The 25032-nt window shown below is 49.6% G+C and overlaps 1 protein-coding gene across 3 annotated transcripts in view; it reads left to right on the top strand.

The window, feature by feature from the left end:
• The first annotated feature begins 1149 nt into the window (after positions 1-1149).
• The window catches only part of h6pd (hexose-6-phosphate dehydrogenase (glucose 1-dehydrogenase)), a 48636-nt gene continuing 24753 nt past the window's right edge, over positions 1150-25032 (top strand). Inside the window, exons 1-5 of one of the 3 annotated variants that reach the window (XM_078425065.1) lie at positions 1159-1186; positions 9534-9627; positions 10220-10307; positions 20365-21034; positions 24765-24882. In XM_078425065.1, coding sequence (XP_078281191.1) covers positions 20402-21034; positions 24765-24882 — 751 coding nt within the window. In that variant the 5' untranslated portion in view covers positions 1159-1186; positions 9534-9627; positions 10220-10307; positions 20365-20401. Of the gene's footprint in view, positions 1187-9533; positions 9628-10219; positions 10308-20364; positions 21035-24764; positions 24883-25032 lie in introns of all 3 variants that reach the window. The other 2 variants (XM_078425064.1, XM_078425066.1) reach the window with 2 other exon arrangements.

Here is a 25032-nt window from a genome sequence, read left to right as displayed (position 1 = left end):
TGCGGGGATCGCTGGGCGGCACGGACTCGGTGGGCCAAAGGGCCTGTTTCTGCGCTGTATCTCTAAAATCTAAAAAATCTATCACACAAAAAAAACATTTGGACAGGTACATGGACAGGATAGGTTGAAAGAGATATGATCCAAACGCAGGCAGGTGGGACTAGTGAAGATGGTACATGTTGGTGGGCGTGGGCGTTGGGCCGAAGGGCCTGCAGTTTCCACGCTGTGTGACACTGAGAGGCGGTGGCTCAATTAGACGCACCACATTCTAGATTTTAATTTCTAATATCACGCAGTCCATCATCTTTAGTTTTAAATATAATCAGTGACTGAGCCTCCACACTTAGTTTTTTAGTTGAAGGCACACAGCATGGAAACAGGACCTTCAGCCCACTGAGTCCACGCCGACCAACCATCACCTGCTCATACTAGTTCCCTGTTATCCCACTTTCTCACCTGCTCCCTGCACACCAGGGACAATTTACCGAGGGCCAATTAACCCACAAACCCGCAGCAAACCCACACGGTCACAGGGAGAACGTGCAAACTCCACACTGACAGCAGCCAGGGACAGGGTCAGGATCAGGATCGAACCTGGGTCCCGGGCGCTGTGAGGCTGCAACTCTGTCACTTGCACCACTCTGCCGAGCACATCTTTGGGGCAGAGAATTCAAAAGAATCACCACACGCAATTTATTCTTCATTTCAATCTTAACACGGCCAAATCATCACGAAATCATTGGCCGGCCCACAAAAGCAGCGTGGTAGCCTCTGCAAGAAATCTGGGTGAACAGAAAAACGCCAGCTCAGTGTGTCAAGTCAAGTCAAGTTTATTTGTATAGCACATTTAAAAACAACCCACGTTGACCAAAGTGCTGCACATCAGTGCGGGTACTAAGACACAAACATAACAGCACATACATAAACAGTGTCAAGCCCTGAGTGAGTGAGTGAGTGAGAGAGGAGGCAGGAGGCAGGAGGCAGGAGGCAGGAGGCAGGAGGCAGGAGGCAGGAGGCAGGAGGCAGGAGGCAGGAGGCAGGAGGCAGGAGGCAGGAGGCAGGAGGCAGGAGGCAGGAGGCAGGCTCTAACCTTCTCCGGAAGCAGTGGTCAGATGATGCTCGTCTCGACATTTAGTCTCTGCCGGCGAAGGCTGATCGCGGAAGTGTTTGTGTTGAAGCTTGGCAGGTTGGTGAGCGTTTCAGTTGTGTTTCAGTGGGTGGGGTAGGGGTAGGGGTTGGCTTGTGTACATGGTGCAGGCGGGTGGAGGGGAGGAGAGGAGAGGGTGGAGGGGAGGAGAGGAGAGGGTGGAGGGGAGGGGGAGGAGAGGGTGGAGGGGAGGGGGAGGAGAGGGTGGAGGAGAGGGTGGAGGGGAGGGGGAGGAGAGGGTGGAGGGGAGGGGGAGGAGAGGGTGGAGGGGAGGGGGAGGAGAGGGTGGAGGGGAGGGGGAGGAGAGGGTGGAGGGGAGGGGGAGGAGAGGGTGGAGGAGAGGGTGGAGGGGAGGGGGAGGAGAGGGTGGAGGGGAGGGGGAGGAGAGGGTGGAGGGGAGGAGAGGGTGGAGGGGAGGAGAGGAGAGGGTGGAGGGGAGGAGAGGGTGGAGAGGAGAGAGGAGAGGAGTCCACGTGTAACGAGATACATTGTATCCGCTGCAATGTATCAACTGCGAATGTATCAGCTGACGCGCCCGCTGTAGCCACCTTCTCCCCAGAGCCCGGCTACAGTACAGTAGCTCTGTCCTTGACTGCAGACCGCTCTCTTTCCCTGAAGGACAGTGGTGGCTTCCACGGGGGGTTCATAATACGAGGGGCTGGAAACAGTTTGTCCCCGACCTGAGTCTCCTGGGACGTCCGAAACCCGGAGCCGGGTAGTATTTACATTGCGGGCGGTGCCTCTCAACCAAAACCGCCCACAAATGTGCCAACTGTGTCTTTCTTTGTCTCCACACACACACAAAATGCATCTGTTTGGCGTTTTTTTTTGCAATGATTTTCCACCATTGTTCGTTGCTGCTGCTGCTGCTTGCACGGTGCTGCCTTGGAGACTCGGGTTCGATCCTGACCTCGGACGCTGTGTGTACATTACATGTATGTGTGTGTCTGTGTGTACATAACATGTGTGTGTGTGTGTGTGGAGTTTGTTACTCTCTCTCTCCGGCCCCTCCGATTTCCTCTCACGTCCCAAAGATAGACCAACGTGTGTGTGTGTGTGCAGGCAGTGGTGGAGGGAAGGAGAATAAAATAGGTTTAGTGTAAAAAAAATTAGTGGGCGATGGAGACAAAAGCAACTGCAGATGCTGGATACTTGAATAAAACACAATGAAGGGTCAGGCAGCATCTGTGGCGGGAATGGATCTTGACTACATCTTCTCCCACGTCCTGACTACATTTTCTCCCAGCTTGTCTCTTCCACCTTGTTCCACATTCTCAATTTCTCTGTCTGTAATTCACCTCTACCCCATTGAGGAGATTAGGCTTTACCTACAGAACTGATGGGCTATCATGCTGAGAACTCTGCACTCTGTGTCTTCCCTTTCGCTCTATCTAGTGTACTTGAGTATGACCTGATTGTATAGCATGCAAAACAAAGCTTTTCACTGCACCTCAGTACACGTGACAATAACAAACCCAAATCTCTAATGCCCACGTACAAAAGGGGGGGCCGACCGAAAGGTTCACCTGCATCTACTCCAAACTCATCTATTACATCCGCTGTTCTAGATGTCAACTTCTTTACATCGGCGAAACCAACAGCAGGCTCGGCGATCGCTTCGCTCAACACCTGCGCTCGGACCGCATTGACCAAACTGATCTCCCGGTGGCTGAGCACTTTAACTCCCCCTCCCACTCCCAGTCTGATCTTTCTGTCATGGGCCTCCTCCAGTGCCATAGTGAGGCCCACCGGAAATTGGAGGAACAGCGCCTCATATTTCGCCTGGGCAGCTTGCAGCCCAGTGGTATGAACATCGACTTCTCCAACTTTAGAACGTTCCTCTGTCCCTCTCTTCCCCTCCTCCTTCCCAGATCTCCCTCAATCTTCCTGTCTCCACCTATATCCTTCCTTTGTCCCGCCCCCCTGACATCAGTCTGAAGAAGGGTCTCGACCCGAAACGTCACCCATTCCTGCAGATACATGACAAAGGGCGGCACGGTGGCGCAGCGGTAGAGTTGCTGCTTTACACCGAATGCAGCGCCGGAGACCCCGGTTCGATCCCGACTACGGGCGCTGTCTGTAGGGAGTTTGTACGTTCTCCCCGTTACCTGCGTGGGTTTTTCTCCAAGATCTTCGGTTTCCTCCCACACTCCAAAGACCTACAGGTATGTAGGTTAAAAAATTGTCCCTAGTGGGTATAGGATAGTGTTAGTGTGCGGGGATAGGATAGTGTTAAGTCTTCTTCAGTCTGAAGAAGGGTCTCGACCCGAAACGTCACCCATTCCTTCTCTCCTGAGATGCTGCCTGACCTGCTGAGTTACTCCAGCATTTTGTGAATAAATACCTTCGATTTGTACCAGCATCTGCAGTTATTTTCTTGTACAATTCCATCACAGTGATCATCCTCTTCTTATTGTGTAGGAAGCAACTGCAGATGCTGGCTTACACCGATGATAGACACAAAATACTGGAGTAACTCAGCGGGACAGGCAGCATCACTGGATAGAAGGAACAGGTGACATTTTGGGTCGAGACCTGAAGAAGGGTCTCGAAGAGACCTGAAATGTCACCCATTCTTTCTCTCCAGAGATCCTGCCTGTCTCGCTGAGTTACTCTTATTTCTCAGTTCTACTTATAACACCTCCCTGGATGATATAAAATAATCCTTTCAATGGGACAGTCAGGACATTAGAAACTTTATAAAATATATTTAATTTGTATCAATTTTCAGTGCACATTGTTCCTGCAATTTGGCAATGTTGTTGCATTTATTTAGCTTTACTTCACCTGGAAAGACTGGAGAACTCTTTCCAAAGAAATGGGGTAAAATAAAATTGAAGGTGAGACTTGAACAGATTTTGGGAGGTGTGAGATTTCAATGTTCAGGGGTGTTTAATGGTGCTTTAGTGTCAGACGCACAAAACACAGTGAAGCTCTTTTTCAAGGCACCAGACTTGCCCCCATTTCTCACGCGATAGGCCTTGCGGATTGTGTAGGAGTACGCTCCTTGCCTGCATTCTGTCTCCCACTGACAAAACCTGGCAGCAGTTTATGTCGTTGAAGCTGGTTTCTGGCTGATCTCAAGCTGGGCATGAGTTGCCCTATTCACCTCACTTCACCATGGAAGACCTGACCTTTGGTCTGTACACTCTTCCTGCCAATTGTCCAAAATGCCTCAGCTTTGCCACTGCCTCCAGCGCAGTGTGGGATGGAGATTCAAGCCCCACCTGGTCATTCCTCCTCCCCGCCCTCTCCCATCAGGCAGAAGGGCACAGCGATAAAGTTGCTGCCTTACAGTGTGCCTGAGACCCAGGTTCAATCCCGACTGCGGACGCTATCTGTACGGAGTTTGCATGTTCTCCCCGTGACCGCGTGTGTTTTCTCCGACATCTTCGGTTTCCTCCCACACTCCGAAGACGTACGGGTTTGTAGGTTAATTGGCTTGGTATAAATGTAAAATTGTCCCTAGTGTGTGTAGGATAGTGTCAATGTGCGGGGATCGCTGGTCGGTGCGGACACGGTGGGCCGAAGGGCCTGTTTCCACGCTGTATATCTAAACTAAAGTAAAGAAGGTTCAGGAGCTTGAAAGTGTGGATCACCAGACTCAGGAACAGCTTCTTCTTCCCTTCTGTTATCTGGTACCGCAAGGCTCAGCGCTGGGACCCCAGTTATTTACAATATATATTCATGATTTGGTCGAGGGAATTGAATGCAACATCTCTAAGTTTGCGGATTACACGAAGCTGGGTGGCAGTGTTAGCTGTGAGGAGGATGTTAGGAGGCTGCAGAGTGACTTGGATAGATTAGGCGAGTGGGCAAATGCATGGCAGATGCAATATAATGTGAGGTTATCCACTTTGGCGGCAAGAACAGGAAAGCAGAGTATTACCTGAATGGTGGCCAATTAGGAAAAGGGGAGATGCAACGTGACCTGGGTGTCATGGTGCACCAGTCATTGAAAGCAAGCGTGCAGGTGCAGCAGGCAGTGAAGAAAGCGAATGGTATGTTAGCATTCATAGCAAGAGGATTTGAGTATAGGAGCAGGGAGGTTCTGCTGCAGTTGTACAAGGCCTTGGTGAGACCGCACCTGGAGTATTGTGTACAGTTTTGGTCTCCTAATCTGAGGAAAGACATTCTAGCCTTAGAGGGAGTACAGAGAAGGTTCACCAGATTGATCCCTGGGATGGCAGGACTTTCATATGAAGAAAGACTGGATAGACTAGGCTTATACTCGCTGGAATTTAGAAGACTGAGGGGTGATCATATAGAAACATATAAAATTCTTAAGGGGTTGGAGAGGCTAGATGCGGGAAGATTGTTCCCGATGTTGGGGAAGTCCAGAACCAGGGGTCACAGCTTAAGGATAAGGGGGAAGTCTTTTAGGACCGAGATGAGAAAACATTTCTTCACACAGAGAGTGGTGAGTCTGTGGAATTCTCTGCCACAGAAGGTAGTTGAGGCCAGTTCATTGGCTATATTTAGGAGGGAGTTAGATGTGGCACTTGTGGCTAAAGGGATCATGGGGTATGAAGAGAAGGCAGGTACAGGTTACTGAGCTGGATGATCAGCCATGATCATATTGAATGGCGCTGCAGGCTCGAAGGGCCGAATGGCCTACTCCAGCACCTATTTTCTATGTTCCTATGTTTCTATGTCTTCTGAACGGTCCTTCCATAAGCAAGCGTTCGGTCAGATTTACCTCTACCCCACTGCGGACATTGGACTTTGTCTGTGAACCGGTGCGCTACAATGCTGAGAACTGTGTTCTGCCCTCTGCGTCTTTCCCTGTGATCTACCTATTGAGTTTGACGTGATTGTATTTATGTTTGTTATCATCTGATTGGTTTCAAGAGCATGCGAAACAAAGTTTTTCACTGTGCCTCGGTACACTTTTGACTTTAGAGATACAGCGTGAAACAGGCCCTTCGGCCCACCCCTGTACCCTAGCGCTATCCTACACACGAGGGACAATTTACAATTTTTACCGAAGCCAATTTCGATACAAACCTGTACGTCTTGAAGTGTGGGAGGAAACAAGAGCACCCAGATATAGCCCACGCGGTCACAGGGAGAACGTGCACACTCCGTACAGGCAGCACCCGTTTTCAGGATTGAACCCGTTGTCAGGATGGAACCCGGGTCTCGGGCACTGTAAGGCAGCAACTCTACCGCTGCACCACCGTGACAATAGTAAACCTAAACCATCTCCTTAATACAAGTTCCTCCTCATGTCCACGTTGAACCAGCATCCCTGTCCAAGGTCAATGCTCCCATAGATTAGACCACCCCAACCTCGTACTCCAGCAGCAACAACCTTTAAATATCTACCGTTAAATGCCCACAGGGCCTTTCACGTGTGGATCTTTGCTGTGCCAACTACTAAGGGTGGCACGGTGGCACAGCGATAGAGTTGCTGCCTTACAGCGAATGCAGCGCCGGAGACCTGGGTTCGATACCGACTACGGGTGCTGTCTGTACGGAGTTTGCACGTTCTCCCCGTGACCTGTGTGGGTTTTCTCCGAGATCCTTGCCCTCCAAGGACGTACAGGTGTGTGGGTTCATTGGCTTGGTAAATGTAAAAATTGTCCCTGGCGGGTGTGGGACAGTGTTAATGTGCGGAGATCGCTGGTCGGCGCGGACCCAGTGGGCCGAAAGGGCCTGTTTCCGCGCTGTATCTCTAAACTAAACTTCCAGGTAGTAGGGACTCGCCTGGCCAGTTGTTCCGTGCAGCTCACTGTCCTCTTGTAGAGGGCTAGGCAGAGGGTGACGGGGGTATCTCGAGGTTTGAGGTCCATGTGTCCTTTGGTAATGGTGCAGTGTGGTGAAGGTGTGGGAGAGGGTCAGTGGAACACTTGCTGTTGGCCCATGATAGAAGCTTCTGCGTTTTCGAGGCTCGGTGTGAATGGGAATGAGGGTGGGGCGTAAACCAGGGAGGGTTTCGCAGGTGCTTCGTCTGCTTGGATTTCATCACTGCCGTCAGAAACTGGTTTTCTAACCTCAATGATAAACCCTTTCAACTATCCTCCAGAAGGAGCCAGGGTTACACCCGGATACTCGATCCATTTTGTTGTTATTCCATCCTCTTGAAAACGAGACACCAGCACCACTTAGAATCCGATCTGAAGCCTGAGACTCCTTCAGCCCATTTAGCATGATAAAGAAACCAAGGTCAGGGCAGCCTGGATCAATAACAACCGCAGTACAGGAAGGAGCCGCAGATGCTGGTTTACACCCGCGGTAGACACAAAATGGTGGAGTAACTCAGCGGGACAGGCAGCATCTCCGGAGATCATGATGGGTGACATTTCGGGTCGAGACCCTTCTTCAGACATAGAATTCAGTCTGAAGAAGGGTCTCGACCCGAAACGTCACCTATTCCCTTTTGTGTCTAATAACAATTGTGCGGCACGGTGGCGCAGCGGTAGAGTTGCTGCCTTACAGCGAATGCAGCGCCGGAGACTCAGGTTCGATCCTGACTACGTTGTCTGTCAGTATGTAGAAACAAAGAGCTGCAGATGCTGGTTAATACACAGAAGGACACAACGCTCTGGAGGGGTAACTCAGTGGGTCAGGCAGCATCGCTGCAGAACATGGAGAGGTGACGTTTCGGGTCGAGACCCTTCAGTCCGAGACCCTTCAGTCCATTCCCTCCACAGATGCTGCCTGGCCTGCTGAGCTCCTCCAGGAACTTGTTTTTTGTGCACGAGTTTATTTAATCAGTTCTTGATTTTGGTTAATTAATATGCGTAACTTGAGAATTCACGTGTAATCCTGAGGACGGATCTGACACCAGGATGTGTGGAAGAATTTGCATCAGTGCTCCTTTGCCTTTCTATGTTCGGCTGATTATCCGGCTGATTCTGGGACAAATGATTTGAACACGACCTCCACTCAAGGACGTCTGTGCCAGTCATGATGCCAAATCAAAGTCACCTCCACATGATCCCTATCCCACAATTTCCTGCTTGAGTTTAGTATATTGTCACGTGTGCCGAGGTACAGTGAAAAGCCTTTGTTCCCTACTAACCCGTCAGCGCAAAGACAATAGATGAGTACAATCGAGCCGTCCACAGTGTGCAGATACATGACAAAGGGCGGCACGGTGGCGCAGCGGTAGAGTTGCTGCTTTACACCAAATGCAGCGCCGGAGACCCCGGTTCGATCCCGACTACGGCCGCTGTCGGTAGGGAGTTTGTATGTTCTCCCCGTTACCTGCGTGGGTTTTTCTCCAAGATCTTCGGTTTCCTCCCACACTCCAAAGACGTACAGGTATGTAGGTTAAAAAATTGTCCCTAGTGGGTATAGGATAGTGTTAGTGTGCGGGGATAGGATAGTGTTAAGTCTTCTTCAGTCTGAAGAAGGGTCTCGACCCGAAACGTCACCCATTCCTTCTCACGAGATGCTGCCTGACCTGCTGAGTTACTCCAGCATTTTGTGAATAAATACCTTCGATTTGTACCAGCATCTGCAGTTATCTTCTTATAGGATAGTGTTAATGGTCAGCGTGGGCCGAAAGGGCCTGCTTCTGCGCTGTACCACTAAACTAAAGGGAATAACGTTTAGTGCAAGATAAAGTCCAATAAAGTCCGATCAAAGATAGTCCGAAGGCCTCCATTGTGGTTGATAGACTGTTCAGTGCCTTTAAAAAAAAAAAATCTAAATAAACTTTATTCAAGTAAAAAATATGTACAATACAGGAACTGTGCAAAAAAATTCTTCCGACTTTCTCGGAGGCTAAAGATACATTCAATAGTGTTTACACAAATCATACAATTTTTCCCCCACACCCTTGCCACTCATGTGGCCCCCTGGTGTGAAATCCCTTCCCTTATATGAGGGGCAGACTCTTCCCCCCCAAGGACCAGCAGTGGAAGGACCCTAGACTGTGGTCCTCCCCCACAGAGCCTTGGCGTTGGCTGCACCGAGCTTCAGTGCATCCCTCAGCACGTACTCCCGCAGTCTGGAGCGGGCCAGTGGGCAACATTCCCCGATGGGCATCTCGCTCTGCTGGGAGACCAACAAAGTTCGGGCAGACCAGAGAGAGCGTCTTCCACCGAGTTGATGATCTTCCAGCAGCACTCGACGTCCGTCTCCGAATTTGTCCCTGGGAACAGCCCGTAAATCAGAGAGTCGTCTGTCACGGAGCTGTCGGAATAAACCGTGACAAGGACGCTGGCAACCTTCTCCAGAATCTCTTTGCGAAACCACACTCTGCGAAGAGAGGCCTGTGTAAAAGCCTCTGAAACATCACTATTGCATCTGTTTTGTTGTGTTTGTTGCAGCCTTCGTCTGCTTGAGTCACACTGTTGGGTTTGAGTGTCACTGTGCCACACTCGGATTTAAAATACTTCCACCACATTACCATTATAATGTTTTCACTGTACAGGGGATGAGTTTGCTGTGCCAGTCCCCCAGTGTCGAGGAGCCCTTACTGAAGTGCAGACAGTTGTGGGTTCACCTCAGCAGCTGATAACTCAGAGGTATGAATATTATCATATCATCATATCATATATATACAGCCGGAAACAGGCCTTTTCGGCCCTCCAAGTCCGTGCCGCCCAGTGATCCCCGTACATTAACACTATCCTACACCCACTAGGGACAATTTTTTACATCTACCCAGCCAATTAACCTACATACCTGTACGTCTTTGGAGTGTGGGAGGAAACCGAAGATCTCGGAGAAAACCCACGCAGGTCACGGGGAGAACGTACAAACTCCTTACAGTGCAGCACCCGTAGTCAGGATCGAACCTGAGTCTCCGGCGCTGCATTCGCTGTAAAGCAGCAACTCTACCGCTGCGCTACCGTGCCGCCCTATTGATTTCTCTCATTTCAAGTAACACTTGCGTTCCCTCTCTCTCCGTCTCTCCCCCACCCTAGTGGAGGACCTGCTAGTTTCGCTGCCATCCTGCTTTGCTTCATTGTCTGCAAAACTCGTTATCACCTTCCTCACAGCCCACAATGCACCATTGTGGGCTCCACCTTTCCTTGAGCATTATTGCAGGCTTTGATTTGTTCTTTTCATGTCTTTCATTCATTTTTTTTTCTGTGTACCTTTTCATACCTCTAGTTTCCCTCACCCCTGACTCCCCGTCTGAAGAAGGGTCTCGATTCAAAACGTCACCTATTCCATATTACCAGAGTTGCTGCCTGACCCGGTGAGTTCCTCCAGCACATTGTGTCTATCTTCGGTGCTGGTACTGATGCTGAGTTGGGCAGGTTGGTTTCACAGATTGTACAAGAGAGAACGGCGCAGTGACGCAGCAGTAGAGTTGCTGTCTAACAGTGCCAGAGACCCGGGTTCGATCCTGTTGCCTGTACGGAGATTGTACGTTCTCCCTGTGACCACATGAGGCTTCTCTGGGTGCTCCGGTTTCCTCCCACACTCCAAAGATGTACAGGTTAGTAGGTTAACTGGCTTCTGTAAAATTGTCCTTAGTATGTGTAGGATAGAACGAATGTATAGGTTGATCACTGGTCGGCATGTACTCAGTGGGCCAAAGGCTCTATTTCCATGCTGTATGATTAAAGTCTAAAGTCTAAAGAAATGCTTTGGAGGGTGATGTTAGGAGAGAAGGAATCCATCGTTACTTCCCATCTCCATTTGTAGGAAAAAAACTGCAGATGCTGGTTTAAATCAAAGGTAGATACAAAATGCTGGAGTAACTCAGCGGGTCAGGCAGCATCTCGGGAGAGAAAGAATGTGTGATGTTTCAGGTCGAGAGCCTTCTTCAGACTCAGACTTAGTCTGAAGAAGGGTCTCGACCCGAAACGTCACCCATTCTTTCTCTCCCGAGATGCTGCCTGACCCGCTGAGTTACTCCAGCATTTTGCATCTGCCCATTTACTCATCAATTTATTGATTGTTTAGTTCTGTTTCGAAATACAACGCGGAAACTGGCCCTTCGGCCCACCGAGTCCACACACACAAGGGACAATTTACATTTATACCAACCCAATTAACCTACAAACCTGCACGTCTCTGGAGTGTGGGAGGAAACCGAAGATCTCGGAGAAAATCCACGCAGGTCACGGGGAGAACGTACAAACTCCCTTCCCCAGCCAACAATGGGCCAAGTGGGGAAGGGTACGGACAAGCACCCTTCTTCAGGACCGAACCGGGGTCTCTGGCGCTGCAAGGCAACAGCTCTACCGCTGTGCCACCGTACTGGTTTAGAATTGGTCTACCACTGAGGCAGCAGCAGTACAGGTGCTCCGCGGCTTACGATGCTTCGACCTGCGATGTTTCGACTTTGCGGTGGAGCAAACGGCAGTGACCCGTAGCGAGCCGCCGCCCACTTCTGGCCACGTGATCGCGTGTATTAAATGCATTTCGACTTACAACACTTTCGGTTTGCGATGGGTTTCTCGGAACGGGACCCCAGCGTAAGCTGATGAACGTCTGTAAACCTTCTGGCTGGCAGCCCCAAGCCCTCCAGCATCAAACCCAAGCAGATACACAAAAGTAGAACTCTACTGCCCAATGTGTTGTATAGGTAACATTGGATTTGTGTTTACGGCCATGATAGGCCCCAAGGAGCCTTATAACTCAGCCCTCACCTTTGGGCTGTCGTCGCTGTTATACGATAAGAAAGTGGAAGTCAATAGGTACCCCAAATGCCCCCTTGTGTGATTTACGCTCAAATAGGGTGTTTTAATGATGTTCGTTTAGGGATAAACAATGGCCTGGGATAACACGTATTTTTAAAGCAATGTGTAAGAAGGAACTGCATGCGGTCACAGGGAGAACATGCAAACTCCACACCGAGGTCAGGATCGAACCTGGGTCCATGGAGCCGTGAGGCATCAGCTCTACCTTTGTGCCACTTTGGTGGTAAGAATAGGAAGGCAGATTATTATCTGAATGGTGTCAAGTTAGGAAAAGGGGACGTACAACGAGATCTGGGTGCCCTAGTGTATCAGTCACTGAAAGGAAGCGTGCAGGTACAGCAGGCAGTGAAGAAAGCCAATGGAATGTTGGCCTTCATAACAAGAGGAGTTGAGTATAGGAGCAAAGAGGTCCTTCTGCAGTTGTACAGAGCCCCAGTGAGACCGCACCTGGAGTACTGTGTGCAGTTTTGGTCTCCAAATTTGAGGAAGGATATTCTTGCTATTGAGGGCGTGCAGCGTAGGTTTACTAGGTTAATTGCCGGAATGGCGGGACTGTTATATGTTGAAAGGCTATCTGTGGAATTCACTGCCTCAGAAGGCAGTGGAGGCCAATTCGCTTGTATACACTGGAATTTAGAAGCATGAGAGGGGATCTTATCGAAACATATAAGATTATTAAGGGGTTGGACACGTTAGAGGCAGGAAATATGTTCCCAATTTTGGGGGAGTCCAGAACCAGGCGTCACAGTTTAAGAATAAGGGGTAGGCCATTTAGAACGGAGATGAGGAAAAACTTTCAGTCTGAGAGTTATAAATCTGTGGAATTCACTGCCTCAGAAGGCAGTGGAGGCCAATTCTCTGAATGCATTCAAGAGAGAGCTAGATAGAGCTCTTAAGGATAGCGGAGTCAGGGGGAATGGGGAGAAGGCAGGAACAGGGTACTGATTGAGAATGATCAGCCATGATCACATTGAATGGCGGTGCTGGCTTGAAGGGCCGAATGGCCTACTCCTGCACCTATTGTCTATTGAAAAGCTTGAACAAATCGGGGCCGGAAACAGATGACGAAGGAAGGGTGGAACCCATAATGGCCCATTGTTGGCTGGGGAAATAATAACGAAGGGATATGGGGATGCGAACAGTGGAACTAGTAGGAATACCAGGGTAGGGGGAGGGGGATTGCAGGGGTTATTTGAAGTTTGGATAGTCATCATGTTGGGCACAGACATTGTGGGCTGAAGGGCCTGATTTGTTCTGTAACTGATCAGTGTACTATACGTTCTAAGAGTTGAACTCGCATCCTTTGACACAAAGGCAAGATTGATCTACAGTTAACACCCAAGAATAACTTTACCAGAATTGGATTCCCTTTTGCTATATGGGGACTACATACACTGAATTGGGGGGATCATGCATTCAGTTTCGTTTATTATTGTCACATGTACCAGTGAGATGCCGTGTAAAGCTGACTACAGTAAAAGCTCTAATTAATCCAGCTATTTGGCAAAAACCCAGTGGTTCGGCACCTCCCTCAAAGACATCTTTCCCTGCATTCTCCGGATATTCGTGGGTTTCGTGGGAATTTTATTGCAATTTTGAATAATATCAAAGAAAAAAAAGAACGAAAAGTGTACTGTGGCATTAATTAGAGCGACGTTCAAAAGACCTCAAAAATCTGAAAACCCCATGTGTGCTGGATTATCCGAATTTGCAGAAATATCACGTACATTTTAAACTAAGCTGTGTAGATACATGTATTCATGGGAGGGGAGGGGGGGTTAAATCTTTGGATGTGGAGGGTGGATCATTGCGAATATTTAAGGAGAGGTGTGGATCACGTGCAGGCGGAGATTAGTTTTAAAAGTGGTATCGTGACTGGTATGATGGGCCGAATGGAACGTTCTTGTGCTGTTGTGTTCGAGTAACAACACAGTAAGAGAGGGAACACACACACACACGCACACGCACTCCAACCCAAAGGGGGCAGAGAGAAGTAGAAAAAAACCAGGATTGGGTGGATAAAAAGAATGGAAAAGGCAGGTGAGGGATTGTGAGCACCTTGGGATGTCGGCTCTTGGACTGAAACACCCTCCCACCTGCAGGTGGAGCTGTCACATTGCCTGTTCACAGAGACATGTTCTGGTGCAGCTCACACCAGCTAATGATCTAAACTGTGGGTTCGGCGGTCGCTTCGCTCAACACCTGCGCTCGGTCCACGTTAACCAATCTGATCTCCCGGTGGCTGAGCACTTCAACTCCCCCTCCCATTCCCAGACTGACCTTTCTGTCATGGGCCTCCTCCAGTGCCATCGTGAGGCCCACCGGAAATTGGAGGAACAGCACCTCATATTTCGCCTGGGCAGCTTGCAGCCCAGTGGTATGAACATCGACTTCTCCAACGTTAGATAGCTCCTCTGTCCCTCTCTTCCCCTCCCCTTCCCAGATCTCCCACTATCTTCCTGTCTCCACCTATATCATTCCTTTGTCCCGCCCCCCTGACATCAGTCTGAAGAAGGGTCTCGACCCGAAATGTCGCCCATTCTTTCTCTCCTGAGATGCTGCCTGACCTGCTGAGTTACACCAGCATTTTGTGAATAAATACCTTCGATTTGTACCCGCATCTGCAGTTATTTTCTTACATAAACTGTGGGCTGGCTCCCCACATTGACCACTCTACCCGCTCTCTGGATCCCCACGTATCAACCTTGATGCTTCCTAAATTTTGCTTCCCTTCTTTCTCATGTCCAAACCAAGCAGTTGTCTTTTGCAGCAGACATAGATGCTGGGATCTTGAGCAAAACGCAAAGTGCTGGAGTAACTCAGCGGGTCAGGCAGCATCTGTGGAGAAATGGACAGATGACATTTTGCTCCAGAAAGAGTATTTTTCATTCTTTAACCAGATAAAATCTGCTTTGCCGAACTATTGTTAGAATTAACTGATTGAAGGATAGAGCATGGTAAAAGATCCTTCGGCCCACCGATTCCATCGATCACCTGTTCACACCAGTTCCAGGTTATCCCACTTTCCCATCCACTCCCTACATACCAGGGGGCAATTAACTCAGAGGCTAATTAGCCTACAAACCCGCACATCTTTTGGAGGTGGGAGGAAACCGGAGCACCCGGAGGAAACCCACACGATCACAAGCAGAACATGCAAACTCCACACCGGCAGCACCCAAGGGCAACATCGAACCTGAGTCTCTGGCGCTGTGAGGCAGCAGCTCTACCAGCTATGCCACTAAGCTACCCCTATTCTTTCATGTATATATTTTTTAAATCCTTCATTAAGGGTTCACCTTCATAATTTAATCACAACATATGCCTGGGGCCTGGGAGATTAATATATCACCTTTCCTTGCAACTATGCCGGCTGAATTTATCCTTATCTTGAGCAGTGTGCCAAATCTTCCATCAGTTTTCTGTTGCTTCTTGCTTAAGGAGGATGTCATTTTTTAATTAAAAAAAAAGAAGAAATAAAACAAAAACAGTGTGAACTCTTCACGCATTCCCAGTGTCTACATTCATCAGTGTCCTACTCAGTAGTGTTCAGATCTATAGAGAAAACACCCTTGCCACTCATGTGGCCCCTGGGGTGATGTCCCTTCCCTTGTTTGAGGGGTGTCTGCACCGGACTCTGCCCCCCCCCCCCCCCCCCCCCCCCAATGTCCAGCAGTGGAAGGACCCTAGACTGTGGTCCTCCCCCACAGAGCCTTGGCGTTGGCTGCACCGAGCTTCAGTGCGTTCCTCAGCACGTACTCCCGCAGTCTGCAGCGGGCCAGTCGGCATCATACCCTGACGGGCACCTCGCTCCGCTGGGGGACCAACAAAGTTCAGGCAGACCAAAGAGCATCTTCCACCGAGTCACCTGGCCGAGTTATACACTGGAATTTAGAAGGATGAGAGGAGATCTTATCGAAACGTATAAGATTATTATGGGGTTGGACACGTTAGAGGCAGGAAACATGTTCCCATTGTTGGGGGAGTCCAGAACCAGGGGCCACAGTTTAAGAATAAGTGGTAGGCCATTTAGAACGGAGGTGAGGAAAAACGTTTTCAGTCAGAGAGTTGTGAATCTGTGGAATTTTCTGCCTCCGAAGGCAGTGGAGGCCAATTCTCTGAATGCATTCAAGAGAGAGCTAGATAGAGCTATTAAGGATAGCGGAGTCAGGGGGTATGGGGAGAAGGCAGGAACGGGGTACTGATTGAGAATGATCAGCCATGATCACATTGAAGGGCCGAATGGCCTACTCCTGCACCTATTGTCTATTGTCTCCAAATGTGTCCCTGGGAACAGCCCGTAAATCAGACTCCCTCGTTCCAGAGCTGTCGGGGATAAACCATGACAAGGACCCTTGCATCTTACACTGGCAGGAATAGATTTATTTTCTTAAAAATAAAAAATATATACCAAACAATAACCGTGCAAAAAATACTCTTCATACGTTCTCAGTGTTGATTAGTGCCATGCTCGGTAATGTTTGCACTTATTTTTAAACAAAACACGACTGCCACTGATGTGGGCCCATGGGATGATATCTCTTCCTTTGTTTGAGGGGGGTCCCCATCGGTTGAGCCCCTCAATGTCCAGCAGTGGAAAGACCCTGGTGCTCCCCCACAGAGCCTTGGCGTTGGCTGCACCAAGCTTCAATAATGCACTGTTGATAAATGCAACATAAGTACATGTGTTTCTCGACCCGAAACGCCACCCATTCCTTCTCTCCTGAGATGCTGCCTGACCTGCTGAGTTACTCCAGCATTTTGTGTTTTAATACATCAAGAGAGGGTTTCCAGCCAACTAGCCACTTTTGATGATTAGTTTTCTTTTTTATTCACTCCCTCCCTACATGTTCTGCTGAGTTTTTTTTCCCACAGGCGGTGTTTGGTGCCTGAAACGCGATGTCGGGGTTGGTGGTGGGGACGGATGCAATGGTGGCATCTAAGAGTGCAAAGAGTGGATGGATATGGTTCACATGCCGCCAGATTTAGATTAATTTAACTTGGCATGGTGTTTGGCACAGTCATTGTGGGCTGCAAGGCCTGTTTCTGTGCTGCGCTGTTCTATGTTCCGAATCCAATCCTTCCTAATCATCCTTGTTCTAATCGTGCCCCAATGCCTCACGGCACCACAGATCCCGGTTTGATACTGATCTCCGGTGCTGTTTGTGTGGAATTTGCACGCTCTCCCTACGACCATGCGGTCCTTTGGTTTCATGCCACATCCCTGAGATGTGCGGCTTGTAGGTTAATGGGCCACTGTACAATTTGCAGGTGCACGTGGTAGATGGGGCAAGTATGCGTTTTACCGTAATGTCCCGTTATCATGCACAGAACGAAGGTATTTATTTCACAAAATGCTGAAGTAATTCAGCAGGTCAGGCAGCATCTCAGGAGAGAGGGTGACGTTTCGGGTCGAGACCCTTCTTCATACGTTCTACAGTAATGTCCCGTTATCTTGCACAGTATTCTTTTAAGAAATTGAAGAGTGGCACAGCTGCTGCTTCTCAGCGCAAAAGGCCCGGGTTCGATCCTGACCTTCTTTTTTTTAAATTAATATAAAAGTTTTATTCCAAAGAAAAACATACAAACATACTAAGCAAAATGTGATCAAACAAAAGCCGCCTGTATCGGCAGTTTACAAAAGAAACAATTATCACGTTAAAATCCCGCCATCTCTGTCAACAATACATTCGACCTCCCCGCGGCGACCAGCGTTCCCGGAAGGCCTCCAGAGTCCCTGTGGACACCGCGTGTGCGTGTTCCCTCTCCAGGGACACGCGGGCACGGACGTAACCCCGGAACAGGGGTAGGCAGCCGACCTCTGTGAGGCCATCGACTACCCGCTGCCTGGACCCGCGGATGGCCATCTTGGCCAGGCCCAGGAGCAGACCGACAGGGAGACCCCCTCCTCCCTCCTGACCCTCCCCCCTCTGTACCGGGTGCCCAAAAATTAAAAGCGTAGGGCTAAAATGGAGCCAGAACTTAAGGAGCAGCCCCTTCAGATACTGGAACAGGGGCTGTAACCTCACGCACTCTGTATACAAATGGTACACGGTCTCCTCCTCGCCGCAGAAGTGACAGGCGGCAGACGAGACCGTGAACCGGCTCAAGTACCTGTTACAGGCCACAGCATAATGCAACACTCTCCACCCCAGGTCCACGATGTAAAGCGGGAGGACCCTCTTATAGAGAGGCCTCCACTGGGGACCGCTGTCCATGTGGAGTTTTCACGTTCTCCCTGTGACCGTGTGGGTTTCCTCCAGGCGCTCCAGTTTCCTCCCACATCCCAAAGACATGTGGGTTTGTAGGTTAATTGGCCCTCTGTAGAATTGCCCCCGCGTGTGTAGGGAGTGGATGCGAAAGTGGGATAGCATAGAACTAGAACTAATGGGTGATGGATGGTGGGCATCACTTGGTGGGCCGAAGGGCACCTTTCCATGCTGCATCTGTAACTCTATATTTTTGTGAGTGATATATGCAAAACATATCTGAGACTCGGGTAAACCTTCCAACGGGATCCCACCACTGGCCACATCTTCCCATCTCCACCCCTTTCTGCTTTCCGCAGAGACCGTTCCCTCCGCGATTCCCTGGTCCACTCGTCCCTTCCCATCCACCCCCTCCCCGGGTTCTTTCCCCTGCAACCGCAGGAGATGCAACACCTGTCCCTTTACCTCCCCCCCTCGATTCCATCCAAGGACCCCGACAGTCTTTTCAGGTGAGGTAGAGGTTCACTTGCACCTCCTCCAACCTCATCTACTGGATCCGTTGTTCCAGGTGTTAACTCCTGTATATCGGCGAGACCAAGCACAGGCTCGACGATCGTTTCGCTGAACACCTCCTCTCAGTCCACCTTAACCTACCTGATCTCCCGGTTGCTCAGCACTTTAACTCCCCCTCCCATTCCCAATCTGACCTTTCTGGCCTGGGCCTCCTCCATTGTCAGAGTGAGGCCCAGCACAAATTGGAGGAACAGCACCTCCTATTTCGTTTGGGTAGCTTACACCCCAGCGATATGAACATTGACTTCTATATCTTCAAATAGCCCTTGCTTGCCCTCTCTCTCCATCCCCTCCCCCTTCCCAGGTCTCCCACCAGTCTTACTGTCTCCGACTGCATTCTATCTCTGTCCTGCCCACTCCCCTGACCTCGACCCGAAACGTCACCCATTCCTTCTCTCCAGAGCTGCTGCCTGTCCCACTGAGTGATTCCAGCATTGTGTGTCCATGTATCTGGGACGATGTGCCTGCGATGCAGCTGCTATAAGTAAGTACCTGTCCCAATAGACAATAGACAATAGGTGCAGGAGGAGGCCATTCGGCCCTTTGAGCCAGCACCGCCATTCAATGTGATCATGGCTGATCATTCTCAATCAGTACCCCGTTCCTGCCTTCTCCCCATACCCCCTGACTCCGCTATCCTTAAGAGCTCTATCCAGCTCTCTCTTGAATGCATTCAGAGAATTGGCCTCCACTGCCTTCTGAGGCAGAGAGTTCCACAGATTCACAACTCTCTGACTGAAAAAGCTTTTCCTCATCTCAGTTCTAAATGGCCTACCCCTTATTCTTAAACTGTGGCCCCTGGTTCTGGACTCCCCCAACATTGGGGACATGTTTCCTGCCTCTAACGTGTCCAACCCCTTAATAATCTCACCACACTTGTGACTGGACAATAAGCTTGACGTGAAGGCCACCAGCAAAATTAATGGCAAGTCTCACTCCCTCTTCCCTCCTCTTCCATCGGGCAAGAGGCACAGAAGTGTGTAAACGCACACCTGCAGATTCAGGGGCAGTTTCTTCCCAGCTGCATAAGGCAATTAAACCATCCTATCACCAACTAGGGATCTGTCCTGACCCACCCTCTATATCAACGGAGACCCTCGGACTATCTTTTATCGGACGTCACTGGACTTTATCTTGCACTAACCGTTCCACCCTTTATCCTGTGTCTGAATACTGTGGACGGCCTGATTGTTCATAAGTTCTAGGAGCAGAATTAGGCCGTGGAGCCCATCACGTCTACTCCGCCATTCAATCATGGCTGGTCTGGTCTTTCCCTCTCAACCCCATTCTCCTGCCCTCTCCCCATAACACCCTGACACCATTACTAATCTCTGCCTTAAGAATAATCATGTATGCTGTAATCATGCAGTGTATTTTCGCTGACTGTATCGCATGCAACAAAAGAGCTGTTCATTGAACTTTGGTACACGTAACAATAATACACTAAACTAAACATTATGGAATGGAAGCCCAAAGGCTCAATGGAAACGCAGATCTTTCAAGATTCAAGATTCAAGATAGCTTTATTTGTCATCCAATATTGGACGAAATTCAGTCACCCACAGTCCAACAATAAAAGCATTAAATAGGCATTAAAATTACACAACCCCAAAAACACACAAAAAAAGAAACATCCATCAAAGAAACATACATCACAGTGAGTCTCCTCCAGTCCTCTCCTCACTGTGATGGAAGGCCACAATGTCTTTTCCCTTCTCCTGCCGTCCTCTCCCGCGGTCAGGTTGCCATTCAATGCTGAGAATGGTGGAGAAATTTCGATGCACGTGGAATCTCAAATTAGGGTGTCTTTTTGTATTTGAAGGTGCGTGGAGGAAGCTGGGGGCATCTCGGGGAGAGCGATGACCGCCAGACCAGTTCTCTACGGGCTGCTCCTCGCAGGACTGCTGCACATTTTCACCGCGGAATGCAAGACCCACATCTCCGTCGTCCTGGTGGGGGCCACGGGGGACCTGGCCAAGAAGTACCTGTGGCAAGGTCTGTTCCAGACGTACCTGGAGCAGGTGGACGCTGGGCGGCACAGCTTCAGCTTCTACGGCGGCACTCGCCTCGCTGCCGCTGAAGGCTCTCCGGCCATGTACGAGATAGTCAAAGGCCTGTCGTGCCTGCCCAACGTGCCCTCCGTCAAGTGCGCCATGCTGAAGGACCAGTTCATCAAGCTGTCCCGCTATCACCAAATGGACGCCCTGGAGGACTACGCCGAGCTCGACAAGAGGATAGAGGAGCTGCTCGGCCAGGAGGGCCTGGAGGAAGAGGGCCGCCTGTTTTACCTCTGCGTTCCCGCCTTCGCCTACGTCGACATCGCGACCAAGGTCAACGCCACCTGCCGGCCCAGGGAAGGGGCCTGGCTGCGGGTCGTCCTGGAAAAGCCCTTCGGACACGACCTGGAGTCGGCCCAGACGCTCGCTGAGGAGCTGCAGAGGTTTCTCCGTGAGGAGGAGATGTATCGGATTGACCACTACCTTGGCAAGCAGGTGAGTGCGGCCTATTGTGAGCGAGCTGCCAGCCTCACTCATTCACTGCGAAGGAAGGAACTGCAGGTGCTGGTTTACACCGAAGATAGACGCAAAACCTTTGGAGTAACTCGGCGGGTCAGGTAGCATCTTCAGATAGCAGGAGAGTGTGACGTTTTGGGCCGAGACCCTTCTTCAGAAGTCACCCGTTCCTTCTCTCCAAAGATGCTGCCTGTCCCACTGAGTTACTCCAGCATTTTGTGTCTATCTTCATTCATTACAGCAACTGAATTCATAACCTGGCTACTCTTCAGGGCGGCAGGTAGAGCTGCTGCCTCGCAGCGCCAGAGACCCGGGTTCCATCCTGACCTCAGGTGCTGTATGTGTGTGCAGTTTGTACGTTTTCCCCGTAACCCGGTGTGTGGTTTCCTCCAGGTGCTCCAGTCTCCCACCACATCCCAAAGACCTGCGGGTTTGTGGGTTGATCGTCCTCTGTAAATTGCCCCTAGTGTGTATGGAGTGGAATAACAACAGAGAGGTCCTGACCTACCATCTACCTCACTGGATACCCTCGTACGATCTTTAATTGGACTTTATTGGATTTTATCTTGCACTAAATGTTACTCCATTCATCATATATCTGTACACTGTGATTGTAATCATGTATACCCTAGTAGGCGACAAAATCTTTCCAGGTGAGGCAGAGGTTCACCTGCACCTCCTCCAACCTCATCTATTGTATCCGCTGTTCCAGATGTCAACTTCTCTACATCGGCGAGACCAAATGCAGGCTCGGCGATCGTTTCGCTCAACACCTTCGCTCAGTCCGCCTTAACCAACCTGATCTCCCGGTGGCTCAGCACTTCAACTTCCCCTCCCACTTCCAGTCTGACCTTTCTGTCATGGGCCTCCTCCAGGGTAGGGTTAGCAGCGAGGAGACCATTGGATTGGAATTACACGTTCTGAAGCCGTGGAACACACAAGATTTGTTACACAGAGCTGCAGCCTCAGGATTTAGACTTCTCCAAAAGGGCAAGGAGGAGCTTGGTAGTTCCAGGAATCAACTACCGGGCAGACAGGATCGGTGTATTTTTCTGGAGCTTTGCATGATTGCTTCAGGGAGATGGGAAAGACTGATGTCAAAGATTACCAGAAGTCCGGAGAGTGGGGTTGAGAGGGAAAAGTAGATCAGCCATGATCGAACGGTGGAATTAGGCTAATTCTGTTCCTTTTTCTCAAGGTCTTGTGATCTTTTGGTTTAATTAAGGCGTGCGTCCATTGAGTGTGGTGATGTGCTGTTGTCAGCTTGAGATAGTTTTGAGAGTCAAGAGTGTTTAATTGTCACCTGTCCCAACAACAGAACAATAACATTCTTGCCTGCAGCAGCATAGCAGGCCTTGAATACAATACACACCGATAATGTGTAATAAATTAAAAATCCAACACATTTTTAACCACAATATTAATGCAAAAAGAAAAACCCATGGTCCTTAGCGCAACCAACAACAGTCAATAGAACTGTCCAATTGTCCAGAGAATAGTCCCGCATTTTGTGTCTATCTTCGATGTAAACCAGCATCTGCAGTTACCTTCCTGCACAGTCCATAGAAGTTCATAGCTGAGGTTAGCGTGTGTAGTGTGCAGTGTCGGGGGAAAAAGCTATTCCCAAATCTGGTGGTGATGGTTTTCAGACTCCTATACTTTCTCCCCTCTGGGAGCAGTGAAAGGAGAGTGTGGCCAGGGTAGTGTGGGTGTCTGGCTGCCTTTCTGAGGCCGCTCCTCCTGTCGATCTCTTCGACGGTGGGGAGGTCAGTACCCGTGATGGGCCGGGCAGGTCATTGGTGGTATTGCCACGCGGTCACAGGGAGAACGTACAAACTCCGTACAGACAGCACCTCTAGTCATGATCAAACCCAGGTCTCTGACTCTGTAAGGCAGCAATTCTGCTGCTGTGCTGCCCTTAATTGCCGACAAATTTTATTTTTTAAGAGAAAAACAGATTTTCTGATGACCAGGATAAAAGGCATTTGGACAGGGCACACAGGTAGGAAAGGTTTAGAGGGATATGGGCCAAACGTGGGCAAGTTGGACCGAAGGGCCTGTTTCCATGCTGTATGACTCTATGACTCCAAGAATGGACTGTGTTAATTATGAGGAGAGGTTGGATTAGCTCTGTTTGTTTCCCATTGAGTAGCGGAGGCTCAGGCGGGGATTAGACTGAGGTACGAGATGCATAGTTTGGGAAGATAGTAAGAAACGTAACCACCATGCCAGAGGTGTCTCAGACCAGAGGGCGCGGGTTTAAGGTGAGGTTTATAGGGAATCTGAGGAAGAAATGCTTTTCACTTGAAGGATGGTGGAAGCTGGAACTCATTGCCTGAGAAGGTGGTGTAGACGGGTACTACGTTCAACAATCATCCACATGAGTACTTGAATCTCCAAGGAGATCGGAGACCAGGTAGTGTGGACCAAATGCTGATAAATGAGATTAGTGTAGGTACATACTTGATAGTCGGCATGGATATAATAATAATAATAATAATACATTACATTTATATAGCGCTTTTCATATACTCAAAGACGCTTTACAGGGATTTAGAGAACATAGGGAAGTGAATAAATAGATAAATAAGTAAACGAACAGAGAAAGGAGACAGAAGGTGAGGTGACCTTCAGTGGTTGAAGGCAGTACTGAACAGGTGAGACTTCATATCATATCATATCATATATATACAGCCGGAAACAGGCCTTTTCGGCCCTCCAAGTCCGTGCCGCCCAGCGATCCCCGTACACCAACACTATCCTACACCCACTAGGGACAATTTTTACATTTACCCAGCCAATTAACCTACATACCTGTACGTCTTTGGAGTGTGGGAGGAAACCGAAGATCTCGGAGAAAACCCACGCAGGTCACGGGGAGAACGTACAAACTCCTTACAGTGCAGCACCCGTACTCAGGATCGAACCTGAGTCTCCGGCGCTGCATTCGCTATAAAGCAGCAACTCTACCGCTGCGCTACCGTGCCGCCCGCTTCAGTGATGTTTTGAATGTGGTGAGTGTGGAGGAGTCTCTGACGGTTTGAGGTAGTGAGTTCCATAGGGTGGGAGCAGCGATGGAGAAAGCCCTGTCCCCCCAGGATCTGAGTCTGGTCCGGATGTGGGGGGGATAGGAGATTGGCAGCAGCAGAGCGGATGGGCCGAAGAGGCTGTTTCCATACCTTATAACCCAAGCTCCCACGAAGAATGGTGCACTGACTACATTTTTGTAATAATATTTTTTTTGAAGGAAAGATATTGGCAAAGTCATGAGCAATTCCCCCGAGCTTTGCAATATTGCAATTAGGCCAGCCTTGCAGTCAGGTGGCACTGTGGTTTCACAGTGTAAGTGCAACCCTTGGCAGCATGCAAGGGGTATTGTGTAACGCAGCGAGTTAATTTGCTTCTGGGTTGTATTACTGCTGCCAATGTTAATGTATCGGGAGGAACTGCAGATGCAGGGTTTAAACCGAAGGTAGACACGGATAAACATCTCTCCAGAGATGCTGCCTGTCCTGCTGAGTTACTCCAGCATTTTGTGTCTATCTCATGTTAATGTATCATTCCGTGACACTTCAGTGAAATCATGATTGAAAACCAGATGTTGTTCCCCATTCACCAGATCGAGCAGAAATCGGTGCTGCTGTAAAGCAATTGATGGGAAAAATATCAATGCCGGGAGGTTTTCATTCAGTATCCCTTTTTTTTCCAGGCGATCGCCTACATCTTGCCGTTCCGTAATGATAACCACCGTTTCCTGGATCCTATCTGGAACCAGCATCACATCGAGAGAGTGGAAATAGTCATGAAAGAGACGGTGGATGCGAAAGGTAGGGAAGATGTTGCTGCAAATGAGCATCATGCTGTTTTATGTTCATAAGTTGATAAGTGATAGGAGCAGAATTAGGCCGTTCGGCCCATCAAGTTTACTCCGCCATTCGATCGCGGCTGATCTATCTCCCTCTCTCAACCCCATTCTC

This window comes from Rhinoraja longicauda, chromosome 30, assembly GCF_053455715.1.
Source record: "Rhinoraja longicauda isolate Sanriku21f chromosome 30, sRhiLon1.1, whole genome shotgun sequence".
Classification (NCBI taxonomy): domain Eukaryota; kingdom Metazoa; phylum Chordata; class Chondrichthyes; order Rajiformes; family Arhynchobatidae; genus Rhinoraja; species Rhinoraja longicauda.
Note: the sequence above shows the minus strand (reverse complement) of the source record. Positions and strands in the feature narration are given on the sequence as shown.